The 15,420-nt window shown below is 45.3% G+C and overlaps 1 protein-coding gene across 2 annotated transcripts in view; it reads right to left on the minus strand.

The window, feature by feature from the left end:
• The window catches only part of LOC137312294 (tubulin delta chain-like), a 55,022-nt gene that overhangs the window by 20,395 nt on the left and 19,207 nt on the right, over positions 1–15,420 (minus strand). For both annotated transcript variants that reach the window (XM_067978899.1, XM_067978895.1), the window contains exons 3-4: positions 7,943–8,038; positions 2,944–3,005 (exon numbers count right to left, since the gene is read on the minus strand). In XM_067978899.1, coding sequence (XP_067835000.1) covers positions 2,944–3,005; positions 7,943–8,038 — 158 coding nt within the window. The remainder of the gene's footprint in view (positions 1–2,943; positions 3,006–7,942; positions 8,039–15,420) is intronic.

The following is a 15,420-nucleotide window of genomic DNA, read 5'->3' on the forward strand; positions in this document are numbered from 1 at the left end:
AATTCTCATCCTTGTTTTCAAATCCCTCCATGGCCTCGCCCCTCCCTACCTCTGTAACCTCCTCCAGTCCTAAAACCCTCCGAGATCTCTGCACTCTTCCAATTCTTGGGCATCCCTGATTTTATTGGTTCCACCATTGGCAGCCCTGCCTTCAGCTGCCTTGGCCCTAAGCTCTGGAATTCCCTCCCTAAACCTCTCCACCTCTCTACCTCTCTCTCTCCTCCTTTAAGATGCTCCTTCAAACCTACTTCTTTGACCAAGCTTTTTGTCACCTGTCCTAATATCGCCTTATGAGGCTCGGTGTCAAATTTTGTTTGATAATCGCTCCTGTGAAGCGCCCTGGGACGTTTTACTACGTTAAAGGTGCTTTATGATGCATGTTGTTGTTGTGTGTGTCTGTGCATGTGAGTGAGTGAATGAGTGAGTGAGTGAGGTGAGTGAGTATGAGTGTGTACATCGGCTGAGGACAGGATCTACACGGGACAAAAGGGATGAAAGATTTTTAAAAATCATGAGAAAGTGTTTGGCAGCCCCTTTTAATTTGCTTACACAAGATAAATATGAATGAGGAAAGCTATTTGGTCCATGTGTTGCCAATTCATCCATTCAGAAAGACCCTACACTACTCCTGCCCAACCTTCCATTGCAGACCCAATTGGTTCTTGAATTATTCCAGGTTTTTGCCTCCTCTCCCCTACCCTGGAGTCCATTCCATGTATTGATCACTTGGTGTGAAGAAGAATTTCCTGATACCAGTCCTAAATTTGCCTTTCACCAATTTGAACCCATGTCCCATCGACGTTTTTAAAAATTTATTGCCCATCCCTAGTTGCCCTAGAGTCAACCATGCATCCACGTGTAGGCCAGACCAGGTAGAGGTCGTAGGTTCCCTTCCCTGTCGCAGTTTAGTTTGAAGTAATAATCTGAATCTACATTTCATACCACTTACTATCTATCTACCTCCCTCTATAAGATCATCTCTCAGGCACGTCCTTTCTAGGCTAAAGAGCCCAAGCTTATCATAGCAACAAAGTAGGTACAGCACAGGAGGAGGCTCTTTGAAAGGGCTATCCAATTAGTCCCATTCCCCTGCACTTTCCCCATAGACCTGTAAATTTTTTCCCTTCAAGTATTTATCCAATTCCCTTTTGAAAGTTACTATTGAATCTGCTTCCACCACTCTTTTTAGGCAGTGCATTCCAGATCATAACAACTCACTGCGTAAAAAAATGTTTCCTCAAGTCGCCTCTGGCTCTTTTGCTGATCATCTTAAATCTGTGTCCTCTGGTTACCGATCCTTCTGCCACTGGAAACAGTTTCTCCTTATTTACTCTATCAAATCTCCCCTTAACCTTCTCTGTTCGAAGGAGAAAAACCTCAATTTCCAGTTTCTCCACATAACTGAAGTCCCTCATCCCCGGCACCACTCTAGTAAATTTCTTCTGCACCCTCTCCAAGTGCGGCACCCAGAATTGAACACAATACTTCACTAGTCTTACCTCATAACTCGGGCTCCTGACACTAAGGATCAGCCCCGTGATTCTTCTCTGCACTGCATGCAGGGCTTGAAAGTATCCTTGTTTCTCGGCAACCAGAACTGGACACAGTATTCAAGATTCAGTCTGACCAGAGCACTGTACAGTTTGATCATTACCTTCCCTGACTTATATTCTACTGTTGTGTAGTTCAACATTCTATTGGCTTTGTTGACTGCTGCTCTGCGCTGGTTGGACATGTTGAGCGTTAAGTCTACTAAGCATCCTAGATCTCTCTCATCTTCATCCTTAGCTATTTCAACACCATTCATGAAGTGCTTTGTGTTGCCCATTTTCCTTCCTATGTGCAGTACTTTACGCTTGCCTGCTTTTAATTTAATCTCCCATCGTTCTGCCCACTTACATATTTTGGCCATATACGGCCAACTCATTCCGTATTTTCCAAACTACCTCCTCAAAATTAACTACCCATCCCAGGTTGGTATCATCTGCAAATTTGGCCAATTTACATGGAGTTTCTCAATCCACGTTGTTGGTGTAAATTAGAAACGGTAGTAATCCCAACACTTCTCAACAATCCCTCCCTCCCCTACCTGGCTAAACTCCTCTGTTGTCCATTGTTTTCTACACTTAAGCCAGTTTCTTATCCCCGAATCCCACAGTTTTCACCTTGAGTCGTAGCCTTTTGTGCGGAACTTTGTCAATTCCTTTTTGGAAGCCTGAGTATACCACGGTCCACTTGGGGTGCAGTAGTATGATGTAATGGTTATGTAACCAAGAGATTGTGAGTTCAAATCCCAAAGTTGGTCAATTGTGGGCTGGCACCAGGAAAAATGATCATGGAAGCTGCTGGATTCTCCTAAAAACCCAACTGTTCAGTGATGACCTTCAGAGAAGAAAACCTGCCATCCTTACCTGGTCAGGTCTACACTATGCTGGTTGACTCTTAATGCCTTCTGAAATGATTTTGGAACAGTCTCCCAGAAAGTCTTTAATGGTTTTGTCAATTATCTCCTGCAGGAAAATACTTTTTAAAAAAACAAACAAGAAACCCATATAAAAGACTACGGCCTATACGACAGTACGCCAAGGTTTGAAAAGAGATGAGATATACCTGCAAGTAGCAGATAGGTGAAGCCAGCCTTATGTTTTGGAGCTGTAGGTTGTAGGAGGAAGGAAAGGCTGAGTGAGTTGAAGAACACCATGGTTTGGAGATCCTGGGATAGAATGAGTCAGAGTTGGAGATGGTGCATTGAGTCTTGATTTCAACACAGCAAGGATGTAAAAAAGAGGAAGAGTGTGTAGGACATGGTGTTTGGAAATTGGGAGGAACAAGAAGAGAAAAGTTTGGAGGAGCACCAATCATAACAGTATTAATAAAACAGAGAGACAATAAAGGTTGATTTCTTTTAGCTTTAAAAGCCTAAATTAGGCCTCGGAATCTCACCAAAAGCCCAGTTGTTGCCTCTTCCTCCCAGGCCAACTAAAACGTTTGAATCCCTGAATGACCTTTAATAAAACACAACGGTTAGGTCAGTTTAATCACAATCAGTGTAACGGGGTTTACAGTGCAGCTGGCCATGGTTCAACAGCCATGTCTCAAAGGGCAGTACAGTCCCCACCACTCACAAAATTCGTGCTTATCACAGGCAGGCTCCTACATCGCTAACCATTTGCCATCATCATAGGCGTCAATTACAAAGGCGCTATTTATAATGTATTAAGCACGCTGGCTATTTCGGACAGTCCAAGCAACTGTTCGCACCTTGTTAAGGTGCGATTACCGTAGTGATGTGTCCGCCATTAAGTCCTTTCACGACTTCTGCAACTTGGATCAGGCAGCCCTGCCACCTCCAGTCCCCATTCCCATTCCCCCACTCCCCCTGGGATCTCGAGAGCTCCTGCGAATGCTGTGAACCCTCTGCTGGCTCTTTGTCATTGCAGATGGCGAGTGACTTCTTGTTGCCCACCAGCTCCAGGATCTCGGCCGTCAGGTACCTGAGGACGGCTGGAAGTGTCATTTTCAACATCTGTACAGTACTTTTTTAATATTCTTTGGTTACACCGGTCACTGCGTATAGTGGGCAAATCACGTTGACACCAACACGCCCGCCATAAGTGGTGTGGACTGTCTTGGCTTGTAAATTGGTCTGCGAGACACTTCACCGGTGTGGTAAACTTAGGAATCGAGCTCTTGTTCCCTTTCCCGTCTTCTCCCATCCCTTTTAGATCTTACTTCCCGTTAATTTTCTTCCCTCTTCCCCTAAAGTATCTAACCTCTCCTGGGATAGGTTTCCATGACCCCATCCAAGGGAAACTCTTCATGCAAGAGCTTAAGACAGTGAGAGTTACAGGGTATAGTAGCCACATGGTCCTGTACTGGACTAGGAACCCAGAGGTCATGAGTTCAAATCCTACCATGTTAAGCTGTGAACTTTGAATTCAAATAAATTTGATAATTTGTGGACTGGCGCTAGAAAACAAATGACAATGACAATAACCAGGAAGGGAACGTGCCACCCCTACATGCGACTCCAGTCGCACACCATGCTAATGTCCTCAGGACAACTTAGGATAGGCAATAAATGAATCCTTGCCAGTGTCGCACACACCCCAAGAACAATTTTTTTTAAGTCAGGTGATTCCCGCTTCGAAGGGTTAGCACAGCTGGGCCTGGCTCTGTGCTCACCCAACGTCCACACCATCCTGCAAAGGGTCACTGGGATTCAGGAATGGTAACCCTGGCTTGACGTTTCCCCTCTATAGCCTAGGGGCACTGAGGCCCCTGCAGTGTTGGCCTTGGCTCAACCGTCGCCTCTTGAGTCAGAAGGTCATGGGTTCAAGCCCCACCTCAAGACTTGAGCAGATAATCTAGGCTGACACTTCAGTTTAGTACTGAGGCAGTACTACACTGTCAGAGGTCACTTCTATCCTCTCAGGAGGACATAAAAGATATTTGAAGAAGAGCAGAGGAGTTCTCTCGGTGTCCTGGCCAACATTTATCCCTCAACCAACAGCTAAAAAACAGATTATCTGCTCATTATCTCATTACTGTTTGTGGGACCTTGCTGTGATCAAATTGGCTGCTGTGTTTCATACATTACAACAGTGGCTACACTTCAAAAGAATTTCTTTGGCTGTGAAGCGCTTTGGGATATCCTGAGGACATGAAAGGTAATATATAAGTGCATGTTCTTTGTTTCATTGAGATCGGCACTGGGAACTCAATACTACGGAAAGCTTAGAGGAGTGTACAAAGTGCAGGGGTGAAGTTAAAAGGTAATTAGGAAAGCAAAGAGAGGGCATGAAAAAATATTAGCAGGTAAAATCAAAGAAAACCCTAAGATGTTTTATAAGTACGTTAAGAGCAAGAGGATAACTAAGGTAAGAGTAGGGCCTATTAGAGACCAAAAAGGTAAACTATGTGTGGAGGCAGAAGATGTGGGTAAGGTTCTTAATGAATACTTTGCATCTGTTTTCACAAAGGAGAGGGATGATACAGGGATTGAAGTTAAGGAGGAAGAGTGTGAAATATTGGATGAGATAAACATAGTGAGAGAGGAAGTATTATGGGGATTAGCAGCTTTGAAAGTGGTTTAATCACCAGGGCCTGATGAAATGTATCCCAGGCTGTGAAAAGAAGCCAGAGAGGAAATAGCGGAGGCTTTAACAATCCTTTTCCAAACTTCACTGGATACAGGCATTGTGCCAGAGGATTGGAGGACTGCTAACGTACTGTTGTTTAAAAAGGGAGCGAAGGATAGACCGAGTAATTACAGGCCAGTCAGCCTAATCTTGGTGGTGGGCAAATTATTGGAATCAATTCTGAGGGACAGGATAAACTGTCACTTAGAAAGGCACGAACTAATCAAGGACAGTGAGCACAGATTTGTTAAGGGGAGGTCATGTCTGACTAACTTGATTGAATTTTTCGAGGAGGTGACAAGGAGGATCGATGAGGGTAGCGCAATTGATGTAGTCTACATGGATTTTAGAAAGGCTTTTGACAAGGTCCCACATAGCAGAGTGGTCAAAAAAGTAAAGGCTCATGGGATCCAAGGGAATGTGGTAAATTGGATCCAAAATTGGCTCAGTGGCAGGAAGCAAAGGGTAATGGTCGAGGGGTGTTTTTGCGACTGGAAGGCTGTTTCCAGTGGGGTGCTACAGGGCTCGGTACTAGGTCCTTAGCTTTTTGTGGTATACATTAACGATTTGGACTTAAACATAGGGAGCATGATTAAGAAATTTGCAGATGACACAAAGATAGGCCGTGTGGTTGATAGTGAGGAGGAAAGCTGTAGACTGCAGGAAGATATCAATGGACTGGTCAGATGGGCAGAAAAGTGGCGAATGGAGTTCAATCCGGAGAAGTGTGAGGTAATGCATTTGAGGAGAGCAAACAAGGCAAGGGAATACACAATAAATGGGAGGATACTGAGAGGTGTAGAGGAAGTGAGGGACCTTGGAGTGCATGTCCACAGATCCCTGAAGGTAGCAGGACAGGTAGATAAGGTGGTTAAGGTGGCAAATGGAATGCTTTCCTTTATTAGCCGAGGTATAGAATATAAAAGCAGGGATGTTATGCTGGAACTGTATAAAACACTGGTTAGGCCACAGCTTGAGTACTGTGTACAGTTCTGGTCACCACATTACAGGAAGGATGTAATTGCACTAGAGGGGGTGCAGAGGATATTTAAGAGGATGTTGCCAGGACTGGAGAATTTTAGCTATGATGACAGACTGGATAGGCTGGGGTTGTTTTCCTTGGAACAGAGGAGGCTGAGGGGTGATTTGATTGAGGTGTACAAAATTATGAGGGGCCTAGATAGAGTGGATAGGAAGGACCTATTTCCCTTAGCAGAGGAGCCAATAACCAGGGGCATAGATTTAAAGTGATTGGTAGAAGGATTAGAGCGGAAATGAGGGTGGTGGGGGTCTGGAACTCACTGCCTCAGAGAGTGGTAGAGGCAGAAACCCTCAACTCATTTAAAAAATACCTGGATGTGCCCCTGAAGAGACATGACCTGCAGGGCTACAGACCAAATGCGGGAAAGTGGGATTCGGCTGGGTGGCTCGTTTCTCAGCCAGCGCAGACACGATGGGCCAAATGGCCTCCTTCTGTGCCATAAATTTTCTGAAAGACGCCCTAGTAAGAACGGGATATGACGCTCGACTTGTCGATCGACAGTTCCGACGGGCCACAGCGAAAAATCGCATAGACCTCCTCAGAAGACTAACACGGGACGCAACCAACAGAGTACCCTTCGTCGTCCAGTACTTCCCCGGAGTGGAGAAACTACGCCATGTTCTCCGCAGCCTTCAACATGTCATCAATGACGACGAACACCTCGCTATGGCCATCCCCACACCTCCACTACTCGCCTTTAAACAGCCACCCAACCTCAAACAAACCATCGTTCGCAGCAAATTACCCAGCTTTCAGGAGAACAGCGTCCACGACACCACACAACCCTGCCACGGTAACCTCTGCAAGACATGCCAGATCATCGACACAGATACCACCATCACACAAGAGGACACCACCCACCAGGTGCATGGTTCATACTCCTGTGACTCGGCCAACGTTGTCTACCTCATACGTTGCAGGAAAGGATGCCCCAGAGCATGGTACATTGGCGAGACCATGCAGACACTGCGACAACGGATGAACGGACACCGCGCAACAATCGCCAGACAGGAGGGTTCCCTCTCAGTCAGGGAACACTTCAGCAGTCAGGGACATTCAGCCACCGACCTTCGGGTAAGCGTACTCCAAGGCAGCCTTCGAGACACACGACAACGCAAAATCGTCAAGCAGAAATTGATAGCCAAGTTCCGCACCCATGAGGACGGCCTCAACTGGGATCTTGGGTTCATGTCACGCTACACGTAAGCCCACCAGCAAACAAAAGCTATCTGTTTTTAATATAACGGGTCATTTGCTGGCTTTCTCTGCCTTCCGGATGTTTCTGCCTCTCTCTCTCTGTTTTTTTTTCTGTGTTTTTTTTTGGACTGTATATTCGGGGGCTCTGTAGGTAACACCTCTCTGTCTGAACACGGTGATTGCCTTGGCAACGGGCAGTTGCAAAGACTATCTGTAATCACCATGTATTGTTCTGTGATTTATAAATGCGTAGGCTTCGAGGAGTTCCTGACATTTACCTGAGGAAGGAGGAAGCCTCCAAAAGCTTGTAAATTTCAAATAAAATCGTTGGACTATAACTTGGTGTTGTAAAATTGTTTACAATAAATTTTCTATGATTCTATCACCTAATAGCATAGGCTGGGAACAAACCTTGAACCTTCAGGGTTTGTAGGTGGGGCATTCTGATGCTAAGACGTACTAAGATCACTGGGGTGTAGTAATAATTTGTCAATCATACTTAATCCACAAGAGGAACTTTTGTGGAAAATTCAAATAGTAAGTTAAGGAGAGTGTTACATACCCGGTCTTCTCTTCTTGGAGCAATCTTCGCACAACTTTGGGCTCACTGTCCACACAAAGGGCGCTCAGCTTCCCACTGGCTGTGTAAAATGGATACCTGGAACAAGAGATCCCGTCACATCTCTGGTACAGAAACACAAAGTGATAAGTGTGGTACGTGCATATTGTTAACTGACCACTTGATGGCGCCTTGATGGGAGTAAGCACATTGTAGCAATGACATTTCAAGTCTCTCTCATATTGCTTTTGTTGGGAAGTCAATGGATTATAAAAATCAGGAGAGATGTAAAACGTGCCGTTGATTTGCCATCATCCGTTTTACACTATCGCACAAAATCAAAATCTACCCCAAGCACTCCACCAAATGTACACACTGGGAATTAACCCATTCTTTGGTCTGGCAGAGAACAGATCCAGACCTCACACTGCTCCTACAGTAATTTCGTTCACTCTCTGCCAGCACATTCTGGATCTCAGAGTTGGGATTAAAGACCCCCCTTGGATCTGCAGTGCAAGATGAACAAAGGACCAGCATTGGCCTTGCAGAGTTAACAGCACAGCCACCCTGTGGTCTATCCCACTCAGTGCTGTGCCTCCAGTGTGCTTTGCTGTGGGTGGCTTGCCATTTCAGTGCATTTACTGGAGTCACAACTCTTGTGCTTTGACTCCTTGGCTAAGATATCAATTACAGTTCTCTAACTACTGCTCCCTTCACTTCCAACGCAGGAGGAGATTCATCAGAGAAAGCAGCAAGATCCTATTAAGCAAACTCAGGAGAAGCTTTCATCCAGGGATTTAATTTTTCAACTTCATGTCCTTAAAGAAAGAACTTACATTTACGTAGCGCCTTTCACAACCTCAGGACATCCCAATGCACTTCACAACCAATGAAGTACTTTTGAAGTGTAGTCACTGTTGGAATGTAGGGAAACGCGGCAGCCAATTTGCGCACAGCAAGGTCCCAGAAACAGCAATGAGATAATCTGTTTAAGTGATGTTGGTTGAGGGATAAATATTGGCCAGGACACCAGGCTTACTCCCATGCTTTTCTTCGAAATAATGCTGTGGGATATTTTACGTCCACCTGAGAGAGCAGATCCGAAAGATGGTACTTCAAACAGAGCAGCACATCCTCAGTACTGCACTGAAATGCCAGTTTAGATTATGTGCTCAAGTCTCTGGAGTGGGACTTGAACTCACGACCTCTGAGTGCCATCACTGACACCAGAGCAACATACAAAACCAAGGGCAAGAAATGTCCAGTTGGTCCATTGCGCCTATCCTACTGGGTTGCAGTACAATCCCATGTGCACCAGAGGCCCTCAGGTAAGTCAATCAACTGGCCACTAAATGAAAGAGCCTAGACAGTGGGGTAAATTTCGACTTTGTGTGTTAGTGTGAAAAAGGTGATAGTGAGTTGGCAGCCCGTTTTACGTCTCTCCTGATTTTCTCCTGACTTCAGTGGAAATAAAAATCGGGAGAGATGTAAAATGGGCTGCCAACTCACTATCACGTCTTTTACAATATCATATGAAGTCGAGATCTACCCCAGTGAATGCTGGCAGGCTTTTCAACCACAGATAGCATCACAGGCAAGCGTAATTTTGTCGTCACATACACGGAATTACTCGACAGCGATGAAGAGCAAAACCCCCTGGCTGATTTTTTCCCTCCCTCATCCAGGCACATTTTAGGGCTACAGTGGCACCCTTTTGGTAGCTCAATTAACATGAGCTACTCAGCAAAGGCCAGGAATCAAACCTAGGGCCACCTGGTCTGTGTGGCTCAGTAACACATGAGATGGTGCCATTGATCGATCAACAGAAGCCTTCTGTGGACGTAATGTATTTAGACTTCCAGAAGGCATTCGACAAGGTGCCACATAAAAGATTATTGCTCAAGATAAAGAATCACTGGATTGGGGGTAATATTCTGGCATGGGTGGAGGATTGGTTATCTAACAGGAAGCAGAGAGTTGGGATACATGGTTCATTCTCGGACTGGCAACCAGTAGCCAGTGGTGTTCCGTAGGGGTCAGTGCTGGGTCCCCAACTCTTTACAATCTATATTAACGATTTGGAGGAGGGGACCAAGTGTAACATATCAAAGTTTGCAGATGATACAAAGATGGGAGGGAAAGTGGAGAGTGAGGAGGACATAAAAAACCTACAGGGGGATATAGACAGGCTGGGTGAGTGGGCAGAGATTTGGCAGATGCAATACAATATTGGAAAATGTGAGGTTATGCACTTTGGCAGGAAAAATCAGAGAGCAAGTTATTATCTTAATGGCGAGAAACTGGAAAGTACTGCAGTTCAAAGGGATCTGGGGGTCCTTGTGCAAGAAAATCAAAAAGTTAGTATGCAGGTGCAACAGGTGATCAGGAAGGCCAACGGAATGTTGGCTTTTATTGCTAGGGGGATAGAATATAAAAACAGGGAGGTATTGCTGCAGTTATATAAGGTATTGGTGAGACTGCACCTGGAATACTGCATACAGTTTTGGTGTCCATACTTAAGAAAAGACATACTTGCTCTCGAGGCAGTACAAAGAAGGTTCACTCGGTTAATCCCGGGGATGAGGGGGCGAACGTATGAGGAGAGGTTGAGTAGATTGGGACTCTACTCATTGGAGTTCAGAAGAATGAGAGGCGATCTTACTGAAACATATAAGATTGTGACGGGGCTTGATCGGGTGGATGCGGTAAGGATGTTCCCAAGGATGGGTGAAACTAGAACTAGGGGGCATAATCTTAGAATAAGGGGCTGCTCTTTCAAAACTGAGATGAGGAGAAACTTCTTCACTCAGAGGGTAGTAGGTCTGTGGAATTTGCTGCCCCAGGAAGCTGTGGAAGCTACATCATTAAATAAATTTAAAACAGAAATAGACAGTTTCCTAGAAGTAAAGGGAATTAGGGGTTATGGGGAGCGGGCAGGAAATTGGACATGAATTTAGATTTGAGGTTAGGATCAGATCAGCCATGATCTTATTGAATGGCAGAGCAGGCTCGAGGGGCCGATTGGCCTACTCCTGCTCCTATTTCTTATGTTCTTATGTTCTTCTCCCTTCCCCTCCATTATGAGTTCTTTACTTCATTGGTTACTGAATGGTGGGAGATTTTTCTGAAGTTCATTTATCTTTATTCTGTGAGTGCATGTGAGGTGTTTTCTACTTAAATTAGTGCACGTGGCTAAAACGGTGTTGCCGTAGTCACAACCTTGGCTAGTCAGCAATTTCCATTGGACAACTCTGGTCTAGATTAATCTCCTAGGTGAGTCACAAGTTCCTAGGCCTTTGAGACTGCCTTCACTAGCCTTACTATCTAGCTAAACATTCAAGAACAGAAAACCTTGGCCTGTCATTATTTTTAAGCTACTGAAATTATTTTTATGACTCCACAAGATCTCTTGGAAGGTACTGAAATAGTTAAAGATGAAATGAAAAGAGACTCAGTCTCACTAGACTCAACGCTCAACAAGTCCAATCTATGCAGAGCAGCAGTTAACAAAGCCAATAAGATGTTGAACTCCACGATGAAACAATAGAGTACAAGTCAGAGGAAGTAATGAGCGAACCATACAGAGCTTTGGTCAGGCCGTACCTTGAGCACTACGACCAGCTCTGGTCACCGACACACAAGGAAGACATTCAACTGCTGGAGGCAGTGCAGAGAAGAGCCATGAGCCCGTCCCCAATGTCAGGGGTCTGAGTTATGAGAAAAGACTGTGGAGACTTGGCTTTTGTTCAAATGCAAATTCAAAAGATTTCTTTCAGAACATAATGTTTTGGGATACAGTATATGAGTAATTTGAGTCATGACATGTGGTAAGTGTAGCAAGCTTGGGAGGAACAGGTGACTTTGAACCTACGGTTCCCAAAGCTCTCCACCACTGGGGTTTTCCTTACATCATGTCTGGGTCTGTTGTAGACTAATTGACAGAGATTGATTGCTATGATTAGTCAACAACTCTATTATCATTGTATCATGTGACTACCAAGATGGTAGAAGGCAAACTGGGTGGACCTTGGTCTTTTTTCATCCAAAAATTCCTATTTCAGCTTGGAAAGGAGGCGAATGAGAGGTGATCTTATTGAGGTATATAAGTTAGTGAAAGGAATGAAAAAGGTAAATCCAGAATATTACTTTAGATTAAATTGCAAGAGTAGAACAAGGGGACACACATTCAAACTAGTAAAAAGAAAAATTAGGACTCATATCAGGAAATTCTTCACACACAGAGGGTAATTTTAACTCTGGCAGACAGTGTACACGGGCGACATGGAATTGGCGGCCTGTTATACATCCCACCTGATTTTCCTTTCCACTGACTTCAATGGAAAGGAAAATCGGGGAGTGGTGCACATTGGGCGGCTAATTCGATATCACCCGTTTTACACCATCGCCCAAAGTTAAAATTACACCCAGCTGAGTGATCAACACATGGAATGGACTCCCAGGAAGAATGGTGGAGGAAAAACACAGGAATCTTTTAAAAAGGAATTGGGTGCTGCAATGAGGAGACCACAGGATCTCTCTGGATGGGCCAAATGGCCTTCCTAATCCGTAATTATCTTGCGATCTATTTCCTCGAACAGGGAAAAATAACAAAAGCTGAAGGCTAATCTGTATCTCTATAAACAACTATTACATACACAGCTCCCCTTCTTCTCATCTCCATAAAAACTGTGGGAGCTCACATAAAGAAGTTATGTTAAACTTAGACTTGTATACAATCTTGGTTAGACCACACTTGGAGTATTGTGAACGGTTCTGGTCACCATATTGTAAAAAGAATATAGAGAAAGTGCAAAAAGATTTACTAGGATAATACCAGGACTGAGAGGTTATACCGATCAGGAAAGATTGAACAGGCTAGGGCTTTTTTCTCTAGAAAAGAGAAGACTGAGGGATGATCTGATAGAGGTCTTTAAGATTATGAAAGGATTTGATAGGGCAGACATAGAGAAGATGTTTCCACTTGCGGGGGAGATCAAAACGAGGGACCATAAATATAAGATAGTCACCAATAAATCCAATAGGGAATTCAGGAGAAACTTTTTTTTAACTAGAGTGGTTAGAATGTGATACTCACTACCACAAGGAGTAGTTGAGGCCACTAGTATAGATGCATTTAAGGAGAAGCTAGATAAACACATGATACAACAAAGGCTATGGGGCCCAACAACATCCTGGCTGTAGTGCTGAAGGCTTGTGCTCCAGAACTAGCTGCGCCTCTAGCCAAGCTGTTCCAGTACAGCTACAACACTGGCATCTACCCGACAATGTGGAAAATTGCCCAGGTATGTCCTGTCCACAAAAAGCAGGACAAATCCAATCCGGCCAATTACCGCCCCATCAGCCTACTCTCAATCATCAGCAAAGTGATGGAAGGTGTCATCGACAGTGCTATCAAGCGGCACTTACTCACCAATAACCTGCTCACCAATGCTCAGTTTGGGTTCCGCCAGGACCTCTTGGCTCCAGACTTCATTACAGCCTTGGTCCAAACATGGACAAAAGAGCTGAATTCCAGAGTTGAGGTGAGAGTGACTGCCCTTGACATCAAGGCAGCATTTGACCGAGTGTGGCACCAAGGAGCCAGAGTAAAATTGAAGTCAATGGGAATCAGGGGGAAAACTCTCCAGTGGCTGGAGTCACACCTTGCACAAAGGAAGATGGTAGTGGTTGTTGGAGGCCAATCATCTCAGCCCCAGGGCATTGCTGCAGGAGTTCCTCAGGGCAGTATCCTAGGCCCAACCATCTTCAGCTGCTTCATCAATGACCTTCCCTCCATCATAAGGTCAGAAATGGGGATGTTCGCTGATGACTGCAGTGTTCAGTTCCATTCACAACCCCTCAAATAATGAAGCAGTCCGAGCCCACACGCAGTGAGACCTGGACAACATCCAGGCTTGGGCTCATAAGTGACAAGTAACATTCGCGCCAGACAAGTGCCAGGCAATGACCATCTCCAACAAGAAAGAGTCTAACCACCCCCCCTTGACATTCAATGGCATTACCATCGCAGAATCCCCCACCATCAACATCCTGGGGGTCACCATTGACCAGAACGGGTATGGTAGCATAGTGGTTATGTTACTGGACTAATAATCCAGAGGCCTAGACTAAAATCCAGAGTTATGAGTTCAAATCCTGCCACGGCAGCTGGTGAATTTAAATTCAATTAATTAATTTTTAAAATTCAATTAATTAAATAAAAATCTGGAATTAAAATACCAGTATCAGTAATGATGGCCATGAAACTACCGGATTGTGGTAAAAGCCCATCTGGTTCACGAATGTCCTTTAGGGAAGGAAACCTGCCGTCCTTACCCAGTCTGGCCTATTTGTGACTCCAGACCCACAGCAATGTGGTTGATTCTTAATTGCCCTCTGAAATGGCCGAGCAAGCCACTCAGTTGTAAAATCTCGCTACGAAAAGTCATAATAAGAATAAAACCGGACGGACCACCCGGCATCAGACCACTAGGCACCGGACACGACAAAGGTAAACCAAGCCCAGTCGACCCTGCAAGGTCCTCCTTACTAACATCTGGGGACTTGTGCCAAAATTGGGAGAGCTGTCCCACAGACTAGTCAAGCAACAGCCTGACATAGCCAAACTCACAGAATCATACCTTTCAGCCAATGTCCCAGACGCTTCCATCACCATCCCTGGGTATGTCCTGTCCCACCGGCAGGACAGACCCACCAGAGGTGGCAGTACAGTGATATACAGTCAGGAGGGAGTGGCCCTGGGAGTCCTCAACATTGACTCTGGACCCCATGAAATCTCATGGCATCAGGTCAAACATGGGCAAGGAGACCTCCTGCTGATTGCCACCTACCGCCCTCCCTCAGCTGATGAATCAGTCCTCCTCCATGTTGAGAAGCACTGAGGGTACAAGGGCACAAAATGTACTCTGGGTGGGGGACTTCAATGTCCATCACCAAGAGTGGCTCGGTAGCACCACTACTGACCGAGCTGGCCGAGTCCTGAAGGACATAGCTGCTAGACTGGGCCTGCGGCAGGTGGTGAGCGAACCAACACGAGGGAAAAACTTACTTGACCTCGTCCTCACCAATCTACCTGTTGCAAATGCATCTGTCCATGACAGTATTGGTAGGAGTGACCACCGCACAGTCCTCGTGGAGATGAAGTCCCGTCTTCACACTGAGGATACCATCCAATGTGTTGTGTGGCACTACCACCGTGCTAAATGGGATAGATTCAGAACAGATCTAGCAGCTCAAAACTCAGCATCCATGAGGCGCTGTGGGCCATCAGCAGCAGCAGAATTGTATTCCAGCACAATCTGTAACCTCATGGCCCGGCATATTCCTCACTCTACCATTACCAACAAACCAGGGGATCAACCCTGGTTCAATGAGGAGTGTAGAAGAGCGTGCCAGGAGCAGCACCAGGCGTACCTAAAAATGAGGTGCCAACCTGGTGAAGCTACAACTCAGGACTACAT

This window comes from Heptranchias perlo, chromosome 3, assembly GCF_035084215.1.
Source record: "Heptranchias perlo isolate sHepPer1 chromosome 3, sHepPer1.hap1, whole genome shotgun sequence".
Taxonomy (NCBI): Eukaryota; Metazoa; Chordata; class Chondrichthyes; order Hexanchiformes; family Hexanchidae; genus Heptranchias; species Heptranchias perlo.